This window comes from Taeniopygia guttata, chromosome Z (assembly GCF_048771995.1).
Source record: "Taeniopygia guttata chromosome Z, bTaeGut7.mat, whole genome shotgun sequence".
Classification (NCBI taxonomy): domain Eukaryota; kingdom Metazoa; phylum Chordata; class Aves; order Passeriformes; family Estrildidae; genus Taeniopygia; species Taeniopygia guttata.
In genome coordinates, this window is record NC_133063.1 from 78,599,444 (window position 1) to 78,626,458 (window position 27,015).

Here is a 27,015-nt window from a genome sequence, read left to right on the forward strand (position 1 = left end):
CTACTAAAAATGAGATAGAGCACATGAAGCAGTGAGGAAAACTTTATACTAGTATGTATGTTAACTAATACATGACTATTTAGACCTTTGATTAGTTTTCCCTTCCAAGTAATTATTTAAGTATAAGTTTTCATTTTAGAACTTTTAGTTTTGTATTTTGTCAGTGTAACCTTCTTTTTTCGCTTTTCCTGTAACGGAGGTTTAAGGTAGCCAGGTGCAAATTCTGCAGTGTCTTATATTAGATGAAATACCTGGATATCTTTTGTCTGATTAAATACTTGTAAATACCTTTTTCTTGAAATGGCTTCTTAAAAGTCTTAGGTTCTGATGTTTCCCTCACCACCCAGGTGCAATTAACTCCAAGGATGTAAAAGGCAGTGCAGAAATTCAAAACCCATTGAAAGGAGCAATCATGCTACTTAAGCTTTTAGGATGTGCTGCTTTAAGTGAAATTGCAAACTGCTTTTTCATTCATCAAAAAAAAAAACCAAAAAAAACCAACACAAAACCCCAATTTACCATAAAGTAGACTAATTGGGGCATTAGAGCAGCTGCTGATTCTTACACTTCTATTCACTGGAGGGCATTCCTGGGTATATTGATATATATAGTACTCCTGGTAAATAAACTGGGAAGAGCTTGAATAAATTGGGAAGAGCTTGACATCAGTTAGTCTTATATGTGTAAGTGTTTTCATAGGTGCTTAGAGAGAGTGTTTTTCATGAGTGTTTTACCTCCAACATGCAAATCCTAGAAGATTATTCCTTCAGTGCTGGAACATGCCCTACATTTAAAGCTGGAGAAGGGTTTGGCATTTCCAAGATCAGCACTGGGAGAGTAACACGAGATGTCCTTGATCTTCCCTCATTTCTTCCTTGTCCATTCAAGCTGCAGTCCCAACTCTAAGACTTCTCTTCTGCACTCCCAGGGCATGGTCTGTGGTCAGCCTTGTCCTGAGGGTCGTTATGGGAAGAACTGCTCCCAGGAGTGCCAGTGCCACAATGGAGGCACCTGCGACTCGGCGACGGGCCACTGCCACTGCAGCCCGGGCTACACAGGGGAACGGTAAGGAAAACCCATTCCTGCTAGGCTGCTGAGCCTGGAGGGCTCTGCTACAGCAGAGGAACTTCAGAAGCTGGTAGAAGGAGCAGTGGAAGTATCTGAGATATGATCAAAAGTGCTGATTTTGATGATGAAATGCTGGCGTGTCACTCAGCTGATGGCGGGTGGCAAGCTGAAAGTCCATGTGCAAGAACTCTTGTTGTGAAGGAACTGCTGGGTTTCACAGTTTCCCTGCTGTGCTCTGGCACTTCTTGTGAGTCTTCCTCCCTTCGAGTGTCATGCAGAATGGTGCAGCCTGGGCTGTGGTGGAGGGCTGAGGAGGGAGGCTTATGGGTTTGTGCAGATGTCTGGCACTCACTGCAGCAAGGGAGGCTCATTCAATCTCTCTTCAAAGTCTGCAGGCTGGGGAGCTGTCTCCTAAAAATGCTCTGCTCAAATGGAATGCAACATTTCATTTTCTGATGGCTGTTAGTCAACTTTGGCAGATGGGAAAGATAGTAGAGTGAAACATCACTTCTGAAGGCAGTGGAAAGCGATGAAAGAACATTTTCCTGCATGCTTTAAGCAGCACACAACTCATTTTCAGGAGTCAGCAGCAGCCTGGTCACTGGGATCAGTCCAGGGGATCCCTGCCAGCAGCTGTGGGTATTGTAACCATGTGCACTGCCCACACCAGTGTTCACAGGACGTGGGAAGTGTTCTGCCAGACACAATGTGGAAAAAGTCCTCAAAAAGAAGAGAAATAATTAGCCCAGCACCATTTGCATGCCAAAGTTATATTTGTGTCTGAAGAAGCAGTGCAGAAGGTGGTAGATGCATTTAGGTAGACTTGGAGAGGGGCTCCAGGGAAAATCAAAGGAGTAACCACACAAGTGTCTACACACTGCCCTGCATTGGTGTTTTTAAAAGTAATTAAATTTTTCATATTGTAATAATTTAAATCTGACTTTCAACTGAAATGCCTTACAGTTTGCAGCATTTTGATCACTTTGGCAGGTCTGAGCCTCCTTCTTTTCCTGCAAAAGAGGCTGTATTTTCAATTCTTTCATTTGTCGAGATGGTTCCAAGGGCAGGAAGGAGTCAGTGGCAAGGTTGTAGACGTGGTCCATGTTTCATGTCAGAACTGTGGGTGCCCCTCCAAAGAGATGGTTTTCGCAAGTTAAATGAAAAAAAAAAAGTATTAAATGTTATTTTTTTTCTGGTTTAGCTGGGGTTCCTAGTTGTGATTTGAGGAAAATTCTTTCACAGCTTTATTTGTATAACTTCATCAGGAAACACTGGTACAGGGTAATTAGCTCTATTATTGTGCTGTTAGGTCTACTATGATGCTACACCTCAGGAGAAAAGAAAATTTTATTGATAAAAAGTTAGGACAGAGTTACAAATACTTTGAAACTTTTGAGTATCAGCATCAGATTGAGAAAAATACTGTAGAAGCATGAAACAAACTTGTCTATCCGTTTTACTTCAGTCAGATGGCTTTGGTAATTTCTGTCACATTTTGCAGTGCCTTGTATCCTGTGTCTTTGAAATTCTCATTTAATGAACCACTAGTCATACCTGAAAACAAACCAAAACAAAAAAGCCAAATCTGTAAGAAAAATAAAAGAATTAAAAGAAAAAAGGAAGAAATAAAAAGAGATAAAACCATTATTAATGTGTTATATTATCAATTAGTATTTCTTTACAACCTGTAACTTGACTGGTATTCAGAATTTAACAATTTCTATTTAGAACACAGGAAAGGCAAAGCTGAAAACATCAAACTCACAAGACATAGCCAAATGAAATTTCTATCCAGAAAATCATGAGTTAATGGCTTGCAAATTTGAGAAGGAGGATAGTGAAACTTTATTTTCTAGTACTCAGGTTAAGGATACAGACTGATCTTCAGGTTAAACAATGTGTTACAGGTATGAAAAATTAAGGAAATTAATCTGCTGGCTAAAGTGTCTAGCTTCTCAAAACTCTGTGAAGGAGTGAGGAAAAGTTTGGTGAAGTCTCCTTTCTTTAGATATATTTTCCTTAAGCAGCAACACAAATCATTGCTACTTCCCCCTGTGGGTTAAACTCAAATCTTTGCTGAGTTTCATTTTCATCTGTCAGAAAAATGAGATGAAAAGAAAGAGTTTGATCTCCTGAATGTTTTTCCAAGTTACACAGATTCTGCTCTTATTTAAATGGCATTTTTGACCAATAAAAGACATTCTTCATAAACCAAATTTCCTTTAAATTTCCAGAAGCTGCGATTTATGGGAAATATAACAATTTTTTGTTTGTTTCTTAGTTTGTTTGTTTTTTTTTTAACCTCATAGGTGCCAGGATGAGTGCCCAGTGGGGAGCTACGGGCTGCTTTGTGCAGAGACCTGCAAATGTGTGAATGGTGGGAAGTGCTACCACATCAGTGGTGCCTGCCTCTGTGAGCCAGGGTACACCGGGCAGCACTGCGAAACCAGGCTCTGCCCCGAGGGAATTTATGGCCTCAAGTGTGATAAAAAGTGTCCCTGCCACATGCCCAACACCTGGAGGTAGGCTTTGCCCCCTCTACCCTGCTTTGTTTTTCCTAAATAGAACACAGAAATCCAAATATAACCTGAAAAGGGATATTTCCTGATTTTTCTAATACTTTCATGCAGACTGAAGTAGCTGAAGACTTGTAAGTATTTGGTAATCTCTGACTGCAATGAAAAAGAAGATACCAACCCAAATGATGCTTTGAATTTTACTTGCAAGCATATTTGATCATAATACTCATGGCTGTGTTTGGTCTCTAACCCATGAAATAAATATTAAGACAAAGTGTGACCTTTATTATGTTTGCCACCTGAATAAATCATTATATTGTTCACTGACTACATAAAGTCAGTGCACATGGGCTGCCCCTTACATACTCTGGGTTAATGTAGATGAGAAGTAACTGAATTTAAATCAATGGATGTGTAAAGTCTTCTGATTAGGGCATGAGAAGCTTGGACATTTCTCTCAGTCTCTCTCCTTATATAAGAATTTCTGTGGGTGACTTATTTTAGTACAAAATTTCAAAGGCTCTACCTGTTGTAAATCTGGGTTTGAAAAGTACCTTTTTTGTCATTTAAGTGCTTTTTCAAGTGAGCAGGCAGAATCCAATCCCTGGAAATTAAATGAAAATAGTTTTCCCACTAGCATCTCTCCTTATTCAGGAAGTGATGAGCCCTGTTTTTTGAGTTTTTATGGATTTTGTCAGCATTTGAGCATATTGTTATGAAAATATAAAAAGTAGTTATTTGCAGACAGAGTTTTAGCTGTGAGGGAGGGATGTCAGATGTCAGTGTAGGCGAGCCAGCATATTTATGGAACAATTGTGGACAGCTTTCTCTTGTTACAAAACAGTTCCTCTGATTGATACTGTGGTCATTGTGCATTCACTTACACTTAATTGCATTACTAATAACAGTACCTTGGAGAAGGGTTGTGAGCACAATCTAAATTTTTGCTGTTGAAAGTAGCTGTGAAGAGAATTTACAGGAACTACTGAGTGTCACATAGAATGCTACTCTGCATGAATATGAGGCACTTTTTCTCATAGACAAAATAAAAGCCTGTCATCAGAATTTAGCAGTGATATTAAATCCATGCATGGAAATAGCTACTTGGTTAATTCTTTGTGAAAAATTATTTTGTGTTTTGTTGGAGTTGTCCAACAAAATACGAAATAATTAGGTTTGTTGACAAACTGTGTGACAACAACCTGAATTCTTTTCCTCTTCCAGTCATATAATTTTACAGTTGTGTACTTGCACTTCTGCTCATCCCATTTGCCTGAAATACCTTGAAAAAAAACACAGTTATTTTGATGTAAAATCAAGCAATTTATTATTTGGGCACAGTGTGTTCAGGCACTATAATGCAGGGCCCTCCAACTCTCAAATTAGGCTAGCACACCAAACACTATTGTGTTATGATTTATGGTTAGCCACTTCCCTACAGAAAATCTGTCTGCAGACTGTTGCAGCAGCCTGGTTTGACAGGAATGCATTGCACTGTATACCATTTCTAATATTACAGGGATTACTTCTGATTCATGTTCCACACAGCTGCTCCTTCATTTATACCCCTGGAAGAGACAGCTCGTGGTCAAATCACATCACAAATGTTCACAAGTAAACAACAGCATTTGGCTGGTTTTTTTGTTTTTTTTTTTTGGACATTTCCCCCCCAAATGACAAATCCAAAGGCACCTAACAGCCCTGAAGCTGCTGGAGCATGTTTGCCAGAGCATCATGATGTTTGAGACAAACAAATATTTTCATTGCTTCACCAGTGAATTTTGCATATATGTAAGTTCCTTACCCTTGGGTCAGGATATGCCCAAGCCCATAAATAGCAGGAATCAGGGTAATGATGTAGAAGACAAAACTCCCTGTGGGCACTTGAGGCTTTTGAGAGTCTTTTGAGAATCTTTTTAGAAGCCAGTTGTGTCTGGTTGTCCTCGCGTCTTGATGTCAGTCAGCCATTAAGCCAACTCAGGGAATACCCTCAACCCTCTCTTGCCTGCCACAAGCACTGCACTAATTCATTTAGCAGCAAAGTAATCTCAGGGCATGCAAAAAAAAAAAAAAAAAAAGGGGTGGAATTCCTCCTGCAAATAATCTTTGTGTGTCTGTAGGTCTAGGGTTCTGTTTTGGGGGCCCTTGGTACCATAACAGCTTTTTTCATCTGGGTGTGATCACTGGCTTAGGTATCATCAAAGAGGGGCTATTGGAAGGCTTAGAGCTAGAGGTTATTAGTATTAATTAATACAGAAATAAACTAAAGGTTAATTAAAAAAAAAATGCTTAGCTCCAAAAAATACTGCTCTAAAGAAAGTGTAAAGAAAATTCCAGAATACAAGTATGTTTTTACTTGTTTTCTTCACCTACTTCTCCACATACATAGTTGAAAAATGCACATTCTTTGGCTTTTATTACTGTTTTATGATTGACAAAGATTGCATCAAAACAGCTCTGACAATAATTCATTATTGGCATTTTGGGTAGGCTAAGCTGTAGGGATTTTGCTGCTGCTGTTGGTTGATGGCAGCTCCTGGAGATGAAAGGCAAGCCCTTCCTTGCTCTTGGTTGTACCAGCAACATTTATTAAATCCTTTGTAGAGCATAAAAATAGCTATACTTGAGAGATTTTAACCTGTTTGAGGGGCCCAGAGGACAGCAACAGGTAAAAACCTTCTTGTACCAACAGCCTTGGTGCAGTTCAGCCTGCAATTAAGATTTATTCAAGACATGAGCAGTAGAGGGTTTTTTTTTTCTTGTCTCATGCACTTTCTGAGATACCTGTGTAGGATTGTTTGCAGTTTGATTGGTGGAATTCATGTTTGATTCATGTAGTTTGGCTCTGTTTTTAAAATAAAGATTAGGGCCTTTTAATTTGCCATTTTTCTAATTGGCCTTTATGTACAGATGCAAGAGCTTTTAATGGAAATTTTGTATTTATTCATGTTTATGTTTATTTTTAGGGTGCTAAAGAACTTGGTTGGATACTCTAAAAGCAAAACATGCAAATGAAGCATATAAAACCCATTATTTTCACCTAAGTCCTTCAAATAAATCATATGAACTACCCACAGTAATTTTTTTTTGTCTCTGTACAGAGCAGGGTTGCATTTCCAGCAAGTGTGAACAGACAACCAGAAATAAAAGAGGATATACTGCCAGTATCTCTCAGCATCTCTTTATATCCCTACCTTAATATTTAAACATTATTGCCAATTAAGAGAACTGCGTGAGAACCCATCAAAAACCTGCAGAAGTGCTTTGTCTTCCTACATCTAATTACAAATCACAGAATACTAATTTTGGCATCAATCAATACTGAGGGCAAGGGCGCCTCAGTGGCACTCACTGGGGGGCACAGAATATCAATGCCTCTGCCTCATATCCAGTGCTTCCTCATGTGTGTGGCTCCCCCTCTCCTGGAAGGGAAAAAAAAAAATAAAAAAAGAAAAAGCTCAACAACAAACCACACTTCCAATCAGGAATTTACAGGGTTCCGTGAACGCTTGGATTTTTGTCATAAAGCACCAGTGCTACTGAATTTATGTTCAACTATCTAGTTGTGGATTGATTTTTTTTTTTTTTTTTTAATTTTCCCTTCTCTGTGTTCTTCCACTGATGAGAACTCAGTGGTCCTAAAGGACTTTAGAACAGGAGACAGACCTGATTATCTTGCTGCAACATGTGTCTTCATAATTTTGTCTGTGTTTTATATGAGAATGGCTCCATGTCATATCTTTTCATGGCTGGTATGCACATAACTAACAAATAACGAGGGCTGTTCAGTATGAACACCATGAGTTTTGAGCCATTTCTGTGTGAAAAGGCCTTTCCTCTCAGTTTATGTCAACACTGTCAAAGGTTTTGACGGTATTTTAATATCCTGAAGACCCATGAATTTTTATGGTGCCTCAGAATATGCATTAAATATGCAGAAAGCAGAATGCATAGTGATGTTCCAGCTTTCACAATCCCTGCCTTCCCTGATTAGCAGTGGTTGTTTTCAGCAATTTTAAACTCTTTACTTGGACAAGAGCAGCCCTCAAGTCCAAAAGCATCTATAAATAATGTTGTGTTCCTATGTTACGCTGCAGCTCTTTCAAAGATTGCTCTTGTAGTGTTACAGCACCTGAAAGTGCAGCAGGAATTTTTTCAGACTTTCAAATGTTCATAAAAATACTCAGTTTCCAATACACCCCCATATACAAAGTCAGCAAGTCTTGCAAAACCAGGCTCTTGTCATGGGTCATTTAATTTGTCTGGAGGAAGGTTTTTGGTTTTTTTTTTTTTTTGTCCTTCCAGCACTCTTAAAGGAGCTTCACTTCAATCAGTGGGAGGCAAATATCTCCAAACAGTCTTCCCATTGTAAATATATTGGATTTGGATACTAAGGCTTTCCTTTGGTGAGAATTAAGCAAATGCTTTGTCTGCCAGAGTGCTACAGAGCACCCCATTGTGTCCCCTCTCCCAGCCTATATATCCTTGCACAGCTGATGATGTCCATTTGTTACGAGGCAGCAGCTGCCTGCGTGGCCCTTCAATGAAACTGCTGTTCCAGGTATAGAGGCAGCTGCTCTGCCACCAGGTATGGCCAGCAGAGAGGGGAGACACTCCCCAAAAGGTCACTGCTCTCATGCTATAGCTGGCTTCTGCCCAGTGCTGATGGTTTTGTACCATTCCCTGAAAGATTCCAGTTGTCCTCTTCCAAACTCATTTAATGAAGAGAATGTTCTCGCTTTGCTGGTGGGTGCTGTGCTGTTATTTCCTGTTGGATGCCATGCTATTTTTCTTTTATCATGTTTCTCAGACAATATGCTGCTGAGCTTCTGCAGGGTTACGAAAATCATCCTGTTAGAGCAGGAATCTAACAACAAATGTTGGGGAATTTAATGGTTTCATCCTCTTAGTATTTGTATCAGTGGATATCTGTGCTATGGTAAAAATTGTGTTTCAGCAAGGTTTCTGTTCAAATAGAGAAAAATTATACCCTTTCATTTCTTTCCATGTCCTCCCAAAATGTCTGTATGTTGTATAATTTTACATTTCCTATCGTAATTGGAGCATTATTTTGTATAAATACACCAAATTGTCTTGGGGGAGTAAAGTCATCTCATGCAAGGCCCTTCACTCAACCCATCTAAAACGGGGAGAGTTTTGGGTGGTTTTTTTGGTTTGTTTGTTTGAGTTTTTGGGTGGTTTTTTTGGGTTGTTTAGGGTTTTTAATGTGTTTTTTGGTTGGGGTTTTTTGGGGGCTTTTTTTGTTTGTTTTTGGTGTTGGTGTTTTTTTGTTTGGTTGGTTTTGTTTGGTTTGTTTTTTTTTTTTTTGGTTTTTCTTTGGTCGTGTGGAAGGAAAATAATATTTATGCCATGTTTAGTCTTGAATTACTGAGTTAACCTTTCATCCCCCACCCCTGGCAGCTGTCACCCCATGTCTGGGGAATGCTCCTGCAAGCCGGGCTGGTCTGGGCTGTACTGCAACGAGACGTGTTCCCCGGGCTTCTACGGGGAGTCGTGTCAGCAGATCTGCAGCTGCCAGAACGGGGCTGACTGCGACAGCGTCACTGGGAAATGCACCTGTGCCCCTGGATTTAAGGTAAAGGAGGTCTCACTTTCACAGTTTCACAGTTTTTGGCCCCAGTTGTGCAACAAATTCTTCAGGGTGCCACCTTGTCCCTTCTTCGCCGCGGTAAAAGGGAAGTGAGGGTGTTTGGGTAGCACTGCTTGTGCTGCAAGACCCTGAAAAATGAACATTTCTGATGGGTTCTCACTGCTAAAATGAAGGCATTTGTAGAAGGAGAAGTTACTTTCTTTATAAGATATTGGTAAGAATGAGGATGTGCTGATGAGTTGTAAGTAAAGGGAGGAATGATGGGTTTCAGCCATCAACTCCTCACGCTCCATCCACAGAAACTCCAGCCAAAGACACTTCTTTTTATACTTCAGGACAGATTATTCTTCAACTTTTACACACATTTGCTGTTACATGTGCTTTGGATGCTAATCTAACATTTTACAGTATGACTGTTCTTGTGAAAGTAATAACTGAAAACGTCAGCCAAATTAGCTCTTAAAAATATTTTACATACCCATATAATTAACCATTAGACTGCTTTCTTTCTGTGTTTTGACTTCATAAAGAGCTTCTTTATTACTGTCCACTGAGCCACCTGATCTAACCAGGTACTATGTGACCTGAGCTCTCAGAACAAATCCTAGAAAACCAATACTTACTTAAAAAGACTTAAAAATGCTTCAATGGCATGAAGACATCCCTCTCTCCTAAATTAATTTAGTGACAGCCTAGGACATGCATGGGTTGTATTTTTTCTGGCTTTTGTATCACTTGAGTCAGTTGTGTTGTCTGAGCCTCCTCAGATGGTTTTTAGACTATTTCTTTTATAATTCAGGGTGCATCTTGTGGTACCCCTTGTCTCCCTGGGACATATGGAGTGAACTGCTCCTCCGTGTGCAGCTGCAAAAATGGGGCCACCTGTTCACCTGTGGATGGCTCTTGTGCCTGCAAAGTAGGTAAGTATCTCCTCAGATGGATTTTATTTCCCTGTAACCATGAAATGAAATTAGGTTTTTGAAGCAGAGAAATGGAAACTTAATGAGAAGCAGACACTTGATGCTTTTGCTGCTCTGGGAGGTGAAAACAAGGAAAATATGTTCTCAGGGAAGAAAACATGTTCTCTGCTCTGTCAGGAGCATCCTTCATCTGATGTCAGCATTCCTAATCAAAATCATACAGAATCCCAGGACAGTTTGGTTGGAATTACATAACTTTCCTATTATTTTTTTAATTAATGGTTTTGATTAGCTTTTAATAATTTGTTTTTAATTAATCATAACCCGTATGTTGACTATAAGCAGTGTGCTAGTTTTTAATCACTTCTAGCCACAATTTAGCAAAGTTTGTCATAAGCAGCTGTTGTGGGAATACTTGGGAAAATTAGTGAAACTTCCAAGTTTTCCTTAGCTAATTTTGATATTCTTCAGTAAACAAAGCCTGGGGGAGGGAGAGAGAGAGATGAATTGTTTAAAACCAATACAAGAACTACAGAATTTATGGGCTACAAAGACATTTTGCAGAAACCAGAAGATGAGGAAGACATCAAGATAACAAAGACTCCATGTATGTGTGTTGGAAACTCTACCTGTGGAAAAGATAATAAAAAGAGTGAAAAATACAGACTAATTAGCCTGAGAAGTGAGGAATCAATTACCAATAGAGGATAGAATGCTATGTAATGAAAGAGAATTACATAATTTAGAATCAATGAATAATAATCTCTCTGTTTGCTAAAAATGGATAAATAAGTGAAAAAAGTTTCGTGTCTGCCTCGCCGTGGAGGTCAGAATTTTGTCAGACACACACACACACACAGACCCTGACCAGGAATAAACAAACGCCTGAGTTGCTGACACAGAGAAGACAGTGTTAGAGGGGTTTATTTATACCTAGATTTTGGAGGATTTGGTAACAGTTTGGGTTGGAAGGAACCTTAGAGACCATTTTGTTCCACCCCTGCCATGGCAGGGACACCTCCCACTGTCCCAGCTGCTCCAGCCCCAGTGTCCAGCCTGGCCTTGGGCACTGCCAGGGATCCAGGGGCAGCCCCAGCTGCTCTGGGCACCTGTGCCAGGGCTGCCCACCCTGCCAGGGAACAATTCCCAATATCTCATCCAGTAGAGTTTGCTAGGCAAATAACCACTACATTTTTCAGGGACTGACACTTTTAAATCAGTTGTGCAGCAGATGTGGAACTTTTACTCTTTCCAGAGAGAGTGGGGCTAATTTAACACTGTTCAGGTAGATACTGCAAAGCAGCTAGGTCGTGAGGATAAAAATATTCCTTGGGCAACGCAGAATCCTATCTTTCTGTACCCCATACAATTTTAATCATACTACAGTAAATGAGGACAGCACAAAGTAAAATTAAACTGAACCTAGGTACTTGCCATGTAAACAAAAGATTATAAATCTTGGGAAGACAGTTAAGGGAAAGTGTCTCAATTTCCTAGGCAAATTACAAAACATATGTTTTTTCCCTGAAATGACCCCTAAATTTGAAGTCATCAATGAAGCACGAGGCAGCCTGATTTCTGTGCATGTGTTTTGCATAGCCTATTGATCAGTCTCAGTGCAGAATTATTTTTCCCTCCACTTACTGTAAACAAGGTACAAAATTAGAAAGTTGGCCTGTGTCACTGGTGATGTTAATATGTGACTGACTGCCTCACATTGCTCCTCTTGAATCCAATGGATGATCACATTTTAAAAAATCTATTCACATATCAGTCTATCCAGTCTGCAAACCATTGCTACTGGGCATGATCGGTGGCAAATGCTGCATTTTAGAGCTATTTTCCATTACATTTCCTTTTGGATTTGGAGAGAAGTACAGAAATAAACTAAAAGGTCTTCCATGTTTCCTGAAAGGATCCAAATCCAAGTTATGCAGTACTTTTGCCTGTGGGTTTTTGTTTTTTTGTTTGTTCGTTTGTTTTTGGTTTTTTGTTTGTTTGTTTGTTTTTTTGGGGGTTTTTTTGGTTTTTTTTTTTTTTTTTTGTTAGATACCTGTTAAAACCATATTACAGGACTGTCTGAGTTGAATGCTGGTGGAACAATTACGAAAGCAGCAGCTTGAGCCTAAGGAAAATATTCCTAATTATTTTCAGACTACACCTTAACACTCTCAGTGTTGTTTAGAGCTTCTCAGTGAAATGTCAAGGTGTCTCTATTTCCATTTCAGATCTTCCATCAGTCTCTTTTGCTTGTTGGCACCCATCTGCAGATGTGTGCTGTGCACAGATGTTACAAGGTGCCCTTGAACACCTTTGTTCCAACCTGGACAAGCCCTCAGCTGAAGCTGCTGATAAATCCTGCAGTGAATTTTACCCCAGGATTGCCCACCTCAGAGACATGCAACATCATCTGAGAGGAGTGGAGGAAAACCTGATTAATTTCTCAGTTTAATCCCTTTTTTTTTTTTTTTTTTGGCAGGTTGGCATGGTGTGGATTGCTCCATAAATTGCCCCAGTGGCACGTGGGGACTGGGCTGTAACCTGACCTGCCAGTGTCTCAATGGAGGGGCTTGCAATGCTCTGGATGGAACCTGTACCTGTGCCCCAGGATGGAGGGGAGAGAAATGTGAACTCCCTTGCCAGGTAGTTTAATAATTCCACTGAATTTTGAGTTTTTGTAGGAGAATATTGGGCAGGGAGGGGCATCTGTCATTCTTCTAACATTCTTCATCAAATGCTATCAAAATGCTACTGTTCAGTTACTTTCAAGTGTAAATAATGAGAGAAAAATACACCCCAAATAAAATAATGTCATTTTAATTACTTTTCTCCTTACATCTGTATTACAGTACGAATAAAGAATTCTCATTCTTTCTCAGACAAAAGTGAGAAGCTACTTTTGCCACCCAGTCCTGTCACAGGTCTTTGCTTTTCTACTGGGGCTTTGGTTTCTCCTCTCTCCTAGACTTTGGAAAATCAGAAATCATTGTGAGGACAGTGGTATGCTCCTTATCAGTTCTGTTCCACCTTGTAATCTGCAGCTTTGGGGAAATAAAATACATAAATTCAAATATGTAATTTCAGAAGTTTTTAAGTTGTAAGATTCCAAGTGTATTTGTTTTATTGTGTAACTATTTGGCTTCAATTATATTTCATACACTTAAAAAAAAAAAAAAAAAAGAAGTATTTTATAAAAGTGGGTTTTTCCAGGGTCCACTGTTTTCAGTGATGGACATCAATCTTCTGGGAAACTTTTAACAAAACTAATTATGAAAATAAACTGCTCTCTGTCCTCCTTTTCTCTTCCCCTGTCAATTGGTAACTTTTGCAATGTATCTGCAGATCAGGTTGTTGGTTTGATGTAACTGCAAAGGAATCACCCAAAGTGAACACACACCCTATAAATTCCTACTCCCATATCACTTTTAAGCTTCTTTCAGTTTGGATGAACTCCACTGAGCAATGACATGATGGGAGTAGCTGAACTACAGTAAAATACTGAAAATCACCTTGTTTTCAGTGATTTTTTTTTCTGCTGAACTGCACTAGTGAATCAAGAGTGATTTTTTGAGTCTTTGCTTTTGGTTTTAAGATGAAGCACTCCTGTAGTGAGTAAAGAGGCAGAGAAAATGGAATATATTCTGGAAAGCTGATGGCAGTACCACCTGTGCAGTGTTTCCAACAATGCATCTCCATCAGAAGACTGATTTTTCTGTTTCCTCAAGAAGCTTTGTTTATCACTTAGTGCCTGATTCTGAAGGGTGATGAGACCTCCCAAGATGCATTAGCTTTTCCAAAACTGACATTTTAAAAAGACATATTTCAGAGCAATTGTATCAGTATCCCAAACTTAGTAAAATAAAGCTTAAAAGCATTTCTGTATCAGGTAATTCAGCAAGCCCAAGCTCATTGTCTTCCTCTTCCTCTCTCTATCTGCATCAAACAATGTCCATAAGCATTTAACTATTTCAAATGCAAATTCTGCTTCAAAATTCCAGAGCAGGGGAATAAACAGAAATTGTTTATTCAAATAATAATAAATACAATAATTTATTAAAAAATAGTTCAAATACTTCCAGTTGTCTGAAATGTTTTTCATGTCTGAGCAGAGACTTTATTTAAATAAATGTATTTTAGTTTGTTTCAGTAACTTCAGAACATTGTTATCACTGTTCAGATTGTTGTTCAAGATTTGAGCTACAGTTTGGACTTGAGTCCAAGTACATAGCAAGCTAAAAATACTACTTTTCAACAGCATATTTGAGGATTTCCTTTGATTCCAAATCTGATTATGTGCAAAGGAAATGCTTAATCTTTCTTTTTCTGTATATAAAAATGTATTATTGAGACAAGTGAAAGGCTCCTTACACTAAAGAAATGTAAGATTTTGTTCTACTTTAGATTTGAAAGACTGGCATTTGAACAGCTAAATCCTGTGGCACTTGGTTGGAATGTATGCATGAACAACAAAGAACAGCAGATTACTTTTCATATAGATTTTATTCCGATTTTTAATGTGACTGGCACTATTTTTTTAGCATTTATTGTAAATTATTGGGGTTTAAACCTGACATGATTTTTTCCTTTTTTGCCTTTGCTGTGGGTAACCCTGAAGTATTACTGAAGTATTACAGTAAATTATACAGGCCTTTATTCCATGCTCATTTTTTTTTAAATTTGGTTCTGACACATTTTATTCAAAGTCAGTTGACTCTTATACTTTGCCTTGTTTGGAGATTGTAAAGAATCTGCTCTTCTGAGTTTCTTGGGTTGACTGTGTGAAATTATCCACAAATCTGTGTGCCAGCTTCTATGGAAGAAGCAGGAAAAGCAAAATCAAATGTTTAGATGTTTTCTATGGAAAAAAGAAATACACCAACAGGGTGATTCCACTTGGAACTGTGATCTCTTGTTGGTTCAAAAAATGTTGCATAGGTAAAAATGAAAGTTTTGTTTTGTGCACTGTTCCATAGCCAAATATTTTCTCTTTTTGATGGAGTATATGTTGCAGTGTCGAGAGAAATGTTTTTAATCAAGATAAATGCTTCCAATGAAAAGAAAGTGATAGTTTGCCTTATTTATGCAGTGAACCTCACACTGAAGGTATCTTGTAATTTAATGGTTTTCACTCATTTTGTTTAAAATTATGCCTCTGTGTGGTACCCATTTTGACCCATAAGCAGAGATCTCAGGGTTTGATGCAAAAAGGAGACTTAATTGTTTTAATTAAGGGATTTTTCAAGAGAGCATAATTCATTCTTTATCTTCCCCACTTTCATGAAAAAACGCAAGTGTAGGATGCTGACATGTTCCAAACACCACAAGTATTTTACATTAATAGCAGCCTGGAGATTCAGCAAAGATCTGTGGCTGCTTTTTGAGGCTGGGCTGACCCTAACTTGTCTCTCCTCTAACTCCCAGCTGCCATCATCTCTGGGGTGTTCTGTTTTTTGTCGCCACAGGACGGTACCTACGGCCTGGACTGCGCCGAGCGCTGTGACTGCAGCCATGCAGACGGGTGCCACCCCACCACGGGCTACTGCCGCTGCCTCCCAGGATGGTCAGGTACAGGAGACACCCTTGGGAAGCACAAAAACAGAGTTTCCCACCAGTGGGACTTGGTTTTGTGGGCAAAGGAAGATTTGTGAGGTTGGAAGGGCAAGTGGTCCCTGTTCTGTGGCCTCTTTGTCCCCCTTCTGACTCATGGGTGGGGAATTTTTCCAGTGTGATCTGCTGAAAACTGGGTCTAGAAAGAGAAACTTTAAAGCTTGGGCACCTCTACTACACAATTCCTTGCAAAAGTGGTGATCAGCTGTAAATATCCAAGGTTGTTCTGGCAGCTTTGGGGTAAAACATCGTGCACAGGAACTCAGGAAGCTTTGTTCAGGCAGCCAAGAAGAGGATGAACCATTGCCCTAACTTGTCAACCTCCTAACTTGTCTCAAACCAAGACAACTGTGCTGCCATTTCAATGTCTCAGCATTTTTTAAGTTTCTCTGCACATATTTTGTCTTGTATGAAAATTTCTGCAAAAAAAAAATTTTTTTTTTCTTTTACATTGTGATTTTAAGGACTATTGTCAGTCAAATCATTCACCAAAATTTCTGTTTGGCACTATTGTTGCAACCTCTTGCTAGTGTAAAGCAAGATTTTTTGAAAACATGGTGGAACTGTGCAGAAAGGCAGCTATCATGAAATTCCTTTTATCTCTAGAAGGGAGTTTTAGGTCTCACAAGGATTTCTAAGCTTTAAATTTGGAAGAGCTCTTTGATCTTCAGTAAGGTTTAATTAACACTGTAAGTTTGCCCCTCTTGGAGTGTTCCAGCTGCCTCGCTGTGATGTTGCAACGTTGCAAGGGTCATCTCATCTCACCTGTCTGTGTGGACTCCTTCCATATAATAATGAGGAGTCAGCATGAAAAACAAATCTTAAATGAGCAAAGCATTTTTGTTCTCTTAAAAGCAGTGTTTTATCTGTGATTTTAGACATATTTCACTATTCTATAAACTAATATTTAGCCTGAGTTGTAAGTTCACGATAGAATTGTTTTGTTTTTTCCTATGATGCTTTTAGACAAAGTAGGTGGACATAAGCTTGTAATTTCCTCAGATAGATACAGTCTTACTATTGGTTTTTTCCCCAAACCTTTATTTTTGTATGCTCTTTCTTCCTAGCTCTGTGGATGGATTGCCAGCATCTTGTTTGAAGTACATAATACTTGGTGTCTACGATTCAAGTTGATTAACTGTAGCTGATTACAGCTTACCTGCTGTTTTTTCTACTTTCTGTTTAGATTAACATGACTTTTATGATTACTGGGGGTAGGAAGTGGAAATCTCTAGGGGATACAGATAGGCAGGAACAGCTCCTGCTTTGCTCTGGAAGACCAAACCTCTCTACTCATTTTTTACTCAGGAAACCTCTTTACTCATTTTTTCTGTTTATTATCTGTTTGAGAAGGCCTGTCTCACCATATCCTCTCAGTGTGAATGAGAGGAGCTTTAAGAGCCAGCACTCACCTAACTGAGGCAGGACCTTTTTTGGTTCAATTCTCTTCCCACAAACTGCAGTGTGACTTGCCATCAGCCACTCAGATGCTTCAGGAATGCAGAAAATAGTAGAAGCTACCAAAAAATACCATTAGCCTTATGCCAGCTATTGCTGTTTTTTCCTGACAGTACTTTGTGTTTCTTTTGTTATGATGTTAATGTCCTTAACTTTCAGGTAGTTTTCAGGTAATTGTGTGTGTGTTTGAACACATTTCTCCAAACTTATATTGAATTCTACTCAAAATGTGATCTCATAAATTACTAAATCTATCAATCAAAGAATACCCACCACAAAAACCTGTGAAAAGTTGCTGATCTTAATGTTGTAGGTAGATAGAGCTGTTCACAAGTCCTAAAGGCACAGTTTGCAGTGCATCTTGTGAGTCTTCTAAAACTGAGACAGACATGGTCAAAATATATTAATAAATGGGTCCAGGTTAAAACAAGCAGTTTTGAAAGGCCAGATTAAAAATCTAGCCTAACCTGTTTTATAACAGGTTATAAAAATTACCTGGCAAGTGTGATATAACTTACCCAGAGTGTGACAGAGGCTTCAAGTGCAGCACAGACCTTGACTGTACTTGGATTCAGGTATGGGAAAGGATAATATATCAATAATATACATTATATAATATATAATAAGATAAAGACATAATACAGTTATATTGTGTAGTGAAATCTTACTTTGCCTTTGTTCTTAGGAAAAATACTTCACAAGAAAGAGACTTCAGGCCTAATTATTGATAAAATGGAGCCCCCCATCCCTGGATGATGTCACCAGAACAGCATGTGTGTGACAGACTAGTTTTGACATGTTGGTGATGTCTAGACACACTTTACAACATCCACAGCATAGCTCACTTTATACTCAGTCTCTGGAAAAATCCTCCTCCCACACTTCACATGTCAGAGCAATACCCAGAGAGGAGTCCAGGCTTTGTGCAGATGCTTATATTTGGAATGATTAAAAAAAGGAGGGAATTCTTCAGGAAAGGGCTCTCAAATAGCTGTGCTGTAACAGTGCATTGCAGGAATAGCAGAAGATTGTAGGATTAAGGAGGGAGGTTGTGCACAGAGTTGTGTGGAGAAGCAGGTGGAGGACGTGTGGAAAATGCAGGAGCTTCTAAAATGAAAGAAATTATGTTAGAGTAGCTTAGCTGTTTTTTTGTTTTTTTTTTTTATGTTGGATTTTTGAAAGTAACCATTAGACATACTAGTTTTGGGTGGGTAGTATTACCTACCTAGCTGAAGAACAAAGAGAGGGAAAACCAGATTTTGGATCAGTTTAATGCTTATCTAACCCAAATGAAGGATTTAGTTGTTTAAAACCATTGGGGTTAAACCAGTTTTAACTAGTGTTGGAAATACATTTTGAGTAAGCTTAAAAATGTGAACTTGTATTTTTTGGTTTTAAGCACAAATAAATCCATGACACCAAAGTGAATCCAAGTTCACCAAGGTGAACTTCCCAAGATGTTTTGATGCCATCAAAATAACACAGACTTTCTGAGAAGGTACTTTAAACACAGCATTTTCCTCAGCCCTGTGAACAGAACAGTTATCTGCACTTCCCCCAGGGAATTTCATCAGAGGGAATAGTTTATGTAACTTTTCAGAAGCAAATGAAGGAGTGACACAGTTGTCCCACAAGGCTGGGGAGCAGGAAAAGCTGCATGGGGAGGGTGGGTCAGTGACCTCGGGGTGTGAGGGAGCTCTGAGCTGCTGACGTGGGCACAAGGGCTTGGTCTCAGCCCCCAGACAGAGCTGCAGTTCCCCACTGGGTCAACAGTGAGATGTTCTAAGGTTTAGTTTTGTTAAGTAGTTTTTAGTTTGTTTTTGAGCATGCCCAGGGTGTTCTCTTTTCCTCATTACATTCTGCTTAGGAGTAAAAGTTCCGTTTTTTACTGTTGCGTTAAAAGATTCAAGAAACATTTAAAATTAACTTTCATTAGATCTCTGTTTTCATTTGGGGTTACTGGTTTTCATTTGGGTTCTGTTTCATGCTAACCAAAAGCAACTTAGGTTTACAGGACCCCTGTTAGAAATCCTGTGCTCTTTTGTAGTTTGCAAAATGCTTTCCCTCTGCTGCAGCTTGATTCTGTTTAGGGAAGGAAGAGTTAAGGGTGATGTTTTTTTCCTGGCAGTCTGACCATTCCATCACGTTCCAGGAGCCACATGACAGGATGGCACAAATGAGAAACATCCGCCCACACAGAGGATGATGTCTGCCCCAAACTCCCTCATCCCTTGACATTTTCACTGTATCTTATAAATAACTTCTTTTTCAGTTGGGGAAAATTCTTTTTTATTTCTCAGTAGGCAGAGACTGGAAAAGAGTAAGAACTATTAAAATAGAAAACAGAAGAAACACGCAGAAAATATACTCTCCTGATAGATAATGATAATTCTCCTATTAAATTATATCAAAACTTTGGGTTGCCTTCCTTTAAAAAGGTACATCTAACAGTTCGCTCAACAAGCAAACCAACAAGCACCATAATAATTTCATCCCTTAATCTTATCTGTTCTGCATGCAGCTGTCAAAATAAATCTCTCCCAAATTTTCTGAAAGATTAGGGAACCTATATTCTTACAAACAGAGGTTTTGCATTAAATCATTACTCAATTAAATTAAGTAAAGCAATATGATTAATTAATTTAAATGGCAAAAGCTTTTTCCCTCCAGACAGTTTATTAGTGTAATTGCAGTGATGTGGGTTTTCCTGATCACACATCACTGCTCTGCTTCCACTGGTGCAGCACCTTTGCATTTGTGAAGAGATGTCACGTCGGGGTGGCGCGACATTTGTTACTCTCAAAATCGATTTAAAGGCTATGTGATGCCAGGGATTATGAAATACCACTAGTCTGCTATCTGTACCAAAACAATGGCAGTGGTTTGTGGAAAAGACAGATGCAGTAATATCAGCCCACATTTCACCAGCGGGCAGAGCGTTCACCCACAGGCTGCAGCAGGAGGGGTGTCAGTGACTTTTTCTGTGCTGGACACCTGCTGGCATTACTCAGCTCACCCATCACCAGATGTGTTGTTTCTGTGTCCTTCCATGTGCTTCTGACAGTATTTCTGAGAGGCACATTTGTTGCTGGATTATAAAGGGGAGGTCTGCCATCTGACACCCACCCTACTGGTGGAAACACCCAGGTCTGCTGGAAGGCTGCAGCTCTGCCTTGACCCTCAACTTTCCATGAGTATATATTTTCCCCCATCCTACGAAGCAGAAAAACAGAATTGGAAGAGTTCTGTCATGGATCTTGCTCAATTTTGGAGCAAAAATGAGCTGCTGCTGTAGCACCAGTGCACCCAAGATTCTCTTGTAAAAACATGATCTTCCCTCTCCTGCCACCAGTTTCACCAGGCCTCCTGAAGGATGAGGCCCCATTGGGAGGAATACTCATGAGCTGCAAAATGAAATGATATCTGAGCACTCTCTTACGATAAATGACAAATCTGCTTTTCAAAATTGGGGAGAGGAATTCTCCAATAAGAGGTTTTGTGGGAGTCTAGGGCATCCCTCTGGCTGCCCTGGCAGGTCTGGGACCCTGGCAGGGGTCAGGAACCCCCCTGGACAGAGCCCCCAGAGACACTGTCTGTGATCTCTGTCCATGGAAAAGAGTTTTCAATCTTACAGGATGAATTACCAGCTCTGAGTGTTTGATATGAGTAATAATTAAGTGTGGCACGGGTGCAAAAGTAAAATTTTAGGTTTCTAGATTAGGGGTCCAGAGGGGACAAGATGGAGGAATTTGGGTGTGTCTTGTCCTTTTTCTCCTTCTTCATGCCCTCCATGTTTCACTGTGGTGTTGGCATTTTTCTGTTGGTTTAGGCTGGGGACACACTGTCCAACGTAGGTGACAGATATTGGCACGTTATTGTAAATCCAGCACAGGTAGTTTCTGGTATTTAATGTTTGTACCATCCCACTGAGGGCAGAGCCCCACACGCTGCCCTGCAGGACAGAGCTGCGGCAGGGCAGCAGAACATGTTAGAGATAAACAGAATAAAGAACCTTGAAACCAGCACAGACAAATTATGGCTTCTGCTTTGGCAGTGGGGCAGAAAGACAGAGACTTTCTACAGTCTCGGGATCATCAATACCCACAGATTCCGACAAGGTTTGGCTCCACCCTACATCTGGATTTCGCTGTGTCCATATGTCTGTTCTCTGTGTGCTGTGGTGGATCTTTATGTGGAAGAAATACCACCCTTTTAGGAAAAAAACCAGCTTTAAATCAGTGATTAAGTGTATCTGTTTTCTGCCTACAAGGAAGTTAAAGAAGGAAGAAGTCTTACTTTCCTGGTGGCTGCCTAGAGATTGATAGATTAAAAGAAGAGCATTTCTGGAGTGGATAGCAGTATGTAGCAAGAGTGTGGCCTTCAGAAGGATACTACAGATATCTCAAAAGGGTTTCTGCCACTAAAATTTGCAGATAAGGATGTCTGCTTTCAAACTCAGATGTCCTTGTTGACAGTCTTTTCTAGCTGACTTTCTGCCAAAACTTCCAGCCACGACTCTTCTGCTGCTGCAGTGAAGCAGCTGAAATGTTAACTTCTACAGAAAAATCTCTGATCATCTCATTAGCTCCTCTATTTGGGACACTTACATTAATTCCTCTGGCTACCACCTCCCTTTCTTTGGGCTGCCCATCTGTTATTTGACAGAGAAATTAGGAAAGTAATTCTCACTATCAGAAGTTGCAGCTGCTGTGAATAGAAGTGTCAGTTTTTCTCAAATATGAAGGGCATGCTCTTGGACCATAATGAGAAAGCTTTAATGACACCAAGATTCCTCCAGCCTTTGAAGGTCTTGTTCCTTCTTTAGTTTGGGCTGCTATATATCCACTTTTGCACTGACACACGGGAAGAATACCAGTTTTTAATGCTGAGGGGTTATACTGGAAAGTTCCATGTGTATTAACATGAATTGTGCACAGCAAACACATGTTCTTTATGAAAAAAAAAATTATTATTGACGTTTGGATAACCTTTTATCAGACTAATGGAAACATAATAAGCTGTAAAACAGCACTTACTCCAATAGTAAGTTTGCATGGGAAGACAGTAAGAAATAATTGGTAATTTTTTCCCCCCCTTCAAGTGCTAAAACAAATCAGCTCTGTGTTGATCTGACTTGGGTGGATCACTAAGACTCAACTTAAAAATACAGCATAGGGAGTGTGCAAATACTCTGCTAGCATGGTCAGGAGGAGTCGTATCCCTGAAGAATTCTTCACTTCATTCATGCAATTACGAATGCTGGGGGAATGCTGATTTGAATGTGAGGCCCCCAGCATAAAGCACTGGGCATTAAATGCACGAGCATTTCTTCAGAGCAGCTTAGCTGAAGTTTATCATGACCATTCAGCTATTGCCTAGCAACTTGTGAAGACCATCAAAGAGCTCTTTGTCCATAGCTCTGGCAAAAACATTTTCTCGCAGATATCCTTATCAGTATCAGAACCAACATGAAAACTTAATAAAAACAATTTTATTGTGTAAGAGATTAATACTTGCACAAAACTGTGGCAATCATCAACCAGTTGGTAACACTGTTGTAAAAGCTGAGTCTAATCTTGCTTTGCAAGTTCTAGTAAAAATGCTTCTTTCTTCCTGAGTAATTTCTGGCTTTTCTATCAAAGCATAGCTTTCTTTGCTGAAATTTCATAAAAAGCATCACTCTGGAAATTAATTTCATGATTTTTTTTAAATCCCTGTAGTATTTCTAACCTGTTCCTTGTCAAAAATACATAAAAAACCAAATACAAAAATTTGGTTTTTACAACTGTAAGTTATGAAACTCAACTTGTTATTTTTAAGTGCCTTGTGAACTTACCAAAATAAATAGTGAGTAAGACTGAAAACTATTTTAATAAATAGAGATGCATTAAATGATTTCAGCCTTGCTACATTTGTTCTTTAGACTCAGAGGAGTAAAACTGATTTTCCTAACGATCAAGAGTGAATATAATAAAATTACAGTGAAACAGAATCATATTCAGCAATCTTGCATGTGTTGTCATTATTGTTACTCAGTGATATTTAGTGTACACTGTTTATTTGCTAAGTAGAGTGATGCCATTGTTCATAAGGGAAGAAAGTGGGCAATAAAAGGTTTTTTCAGTTTCCCTGAGGGATGATTTTCCCTGATGTGTACTGAAGGAGCCTTTTTTCCCCCTTTTTTCATTTTTAGTGGTAGTTTCTGGCTCTTTTAAGCCCTGTGGCTCTGTGCAGCATGGGACCCATTGTCTTCCCCATCCCAGCGTGCCTGCCTCACCCCTCAGACACTCTGCTGTCATAAAGCATCCTCTGTGCACAGATCAAGGCAGTATAATTGAGCCTGGTGTTATTGTATGTCACTGGTCTACATAATCTCAGATAATGCACTTTGGTAGCTCTTGGCAACCACTGGCTTGTTAATAGTGACCATTATACACTGAGCACCGCTGACACCCATTGAGGCTGTGAAAAACGTCTTTTCTGCAGCAGGGTGCACCGAGTGTGATATGGCAGATAACCCTCTGAGGTGCTCTGCCTGTGTTTTCACAGACTTAGAGACCCAGATTCTCAAGTTTGGGAACACCAGGCAAAGCAGCAGCTGGAAGAAGTGGTCTTGTTTCTGGGAAAAAAATGAATTAAAATGTGGTGATGTCATACTGCTCTTGTGCACCAGCATCTCTCAGAATCAAACCTCTCTCTTTTATTAGCTGCAATGACTTAATGAAAAGTTTGAACTAGACTGCTGAGAAACAAGTCAGCACTGACTCTCAAATGTAGATGGAGACAGAAGAATGACACTGTCTAGGCAGGCAGAAAGTGAAAAAGGAGTGATGTAAGCAGCCTTTCATTTTCTGACAATAGGTTTGTTTTCGGTCAGTACTGATGATCATTGTGCAGTTAGGGCTTTGAGGTGGCCTGTGTACTGTCTGTCAGTATCCGGATTTTTAAAGTCGGGTGTTCTTCTGTCGTGCTGGCACAGGTTGGTGCAATCTGTTGAAACACATATTTGATTTTTCAGTCTGCTGATTGTCCTGCAGAGAAAAACAGTTCAAGAGTCTGGAGTTCTACCTTTCCTCTAATGAGAGAGTTGGTTTTTAGATATGGGCAGCTTTGCAAGGCACATGCTGGGGGTGTTGAGGAGTCAGCTCTTAGTCTGATCTATCAGCAAACCATGTAATTATTTCTCAGGATTTTTACAAGCAGTTGGTTCTGGTGTTCAAAGTTAAAAGAGTTTTGTTTTTTTTCCTTGTCACATGTAAAACTGGTTTGCTTTTTTTAGGACTCTGGCGGCCATTGAACCTGTGGCATATTTTGCTGGAAATACTTACAAAGCAAGACATGCTTGTGGTTGGATCCAATCCACTTTTCCCTTAGTGGAGGGTTCATTCAGTAGAGGCATTACAATAAAACCTGATTGTTAATGCAAAGTGCTGCAGACACAATACGGTCTGAGTTCCACAGTGGTGCCTGCTGGCATTTAACATGCACAGTGCTTCTTAAAAAGCAGGGAAATTATATTTCATGTTGCTGCATCATGAAGAAAAATAACAAGCAAACAAACAAAAGAACCCAGCAAACAAAATGTGATTAGATGATTGTAATTGGTGGTTTGTGTTAGGATCTGTGTGTAGAGATTCAGCTTGTGGCCATTTTACAATCAATTTTATACCAAAACAGGTTAAACAAAGCACTGACTGACCAGCATCCTTAACACTGTGGCAGCTAAGCATTTTGGAATGCTCACATGGTGTGTTTGGAAACCCTTTGTGTGCACTACATTTTTCCGTTCAGTACAAGGCTGAGCAGTAATCAGCTCACCACTAATTAGAAGTCATTCCGTGTTCTGCACCCCATTATTATACACAAGTTGTATCAGACACAAAGAATAATCAGAGGGAAAAGTTCCTGCAATACCTTCTGTCTTCCATTTCCCAAACACAAAATCTGAAACCAAAAATCTTCTGCTGTTTTGAAACAGCCATTATGGAGGAAGCAAAAGCCCTTTATTTTCCTCTCATCAAAACTGGAATATGAGGGAAATTCACTGTTCTGGGGAAGGCAGGAACAGAGATGCAGGTTTATCTTGTTATGCTTTCCTTATGTTAGTGATGTTTTGATAAACAGGTTGTGTGAGATGTGTTTTAAAGTTCAGTCCTCTGAGAAGCAGAGGTTTAACCTAACTAGAGCTCTTCACAGATGTTCTGTTTGTTTGTGGTTGCAGGTATTCACTGTGACAGTGTGTGTGCTGAGGGACAGTGGGGCCCAAATTGCTCCTTGCCTTGTTACTGCAAAAATGGAGCATCCTGCTCTCCAGATGATGGGATCTGTGAATGTGCGCCAGGATACAGAGGCACCACTTGCCAAAGAAGTAAGGACAACATAAATGCTTTAAAAATCTGTTTCTCCCTCAGTTGTTTGGAAAACATATCATACAATAGCCTAATGCTTTGCTAATTGTAATCTGAAAGACTAGGAAACACTCCTTGATTGGACATTTTGTCAAAATCCATGAATATTCAGAAAAAAAGCGTTACCTGAAAGGAGCAAATGTTTCCATCTGTCTTCTTGTTATGGTACCAGCTTTCCTTTTATTCACTGTCTGTCCTGTGGCACTGTAATGAACTTGATTTTCCATGACATGTTATAGGGGATTCCATTCTAAAGCATTTCCAAATGTGATTGATGAGTGTTAAGTTTGTAATACAGGTAAACAAAACATACTTGAGTTTCAGCAACAAAAAGCCTTCCCATTCTCTGCTGGGGACTGTCAGCTTAGTTAATATTTGGGGCTTTAACACTTGTTTTGTAAGAATAGTCAGTAGGATCAGGCCCCACAGTAATGTCATATGAGGATGTCAAATGTACCCATGACTCCTTTTGAAAAACTTGTCTGGGTAAAATACAAATTTCTTAAGAAGAGATACAGACTGACTGTAAGGAAAATCATGCCATAATTAGGGAGGTAGATAATAAGTCTGCCCTCCCAAGATTTGTCACAGTTTGCCAGCAGCCCAGCTGTCTTCAGTTTGAATCACTGAAGCTGTAAGGCAAAGGTCTTCAGGGAAGAGAAATGTGACTTGTGTGGGACTGGAGAGGATCCCAGTTTCCAGAAAACGACTCTCAGAAACAGGATCCAGGAGCAGGTGGATTAAGGACAAGCAAAGATGCTCCTGGCTCTTCCTAAAGAGGCTTAAAAGGCAGGAGATGACCTGAAATGGTCACTGTCAGGGAGAAGGAGAACCAGAGGAAGGTGAAGTTCTGTCAGTCCAGGCATGGCAACATTTCCAGCTGCAGCCTGTGAAATGGCACTGGTAAATCTCACTTCAGTGTGGCATTAGTATTCCTTGAGCATTTCTGACTCTGAGCAGTAATTATTCTCACTATCTAATCTCTAAGGGCCCTGCAGTCAATCAGTGCATCCAGAGCGTAACACTGCCATGTTAAAATGTTCCCTGGTGTTTTGGAACTATAACCTGGAAAAGAAGCTCCCAGTCCAGAGCCCCTCTGAGGCACAGTCTGCAGGCTGGGAAGACAAAGATCATAGGAATAATTTGGATCCTGGTCAGAAGCTGCCTTTTCAGTAAACAGGAAGACCTTTTGGCACTGTTTCACTTGGAGAAGTTAATCTCTCTGGAGAGATCCTGGCCATGTAACTTGTATCAAGTGTGTAATTAAAAGACTGAATCTTGAATGAAATTGAAATATTGAAAAGATTCCAAGGCAGTTTTGTCAGTGCTAATTGCAGCTGTTCAGGTATTTCTCTTGATCTCTTACCTAATATTCTAATTTATCAGGAAATAAATGCCAAAAGGGATTAGATCAACAAAGAAGG

General features: G+C 39.6%; 1 protein-coding gene across 1 annotated transcript in view; it reads left to right on the top strand.

Annotated features, from left to right (window-relative positions):
• The window catches only part of MEGF10 (multiple EGF like domains 10), an 85,434-nt gene that overhangs the window by 41,084 nt on the left and 17,335 nt on the right, over positions 1 to 27,015 (top strand). The window contains exons 8-14 of the mRNA XM_002188758.5: positions 929 to 1,065; positions 3,378 to 3,590; positions 9,009 to 9,183; positions 9,998 to 10,118; positions 12,598 to 12,761; positions 15,581 to 15,683; positions 25,405 to 25,551. Of these exons, the coding sequence (XP_002188794.3) occupies positions 929 to 1,065; positions 3,378 to 3,590; positions 9,009 to 9,183; positions 9,998 to 10,118; positions 12,598 to 12,761; positions 15,581 to 15,683; positions 25,405 to 25,551 (1,060 nt within the window). The remainder of the gene's footprint in view (positions 1 to 928; positions 1,066 to 3,377; positions 3,591 to 9,008; positions 9,184 to 9,997; positions 10,119 to 12,597; positions 12,762 to 15,580; positions 15,684 to 25,404; positions 25,552 to 27,015) is intronic.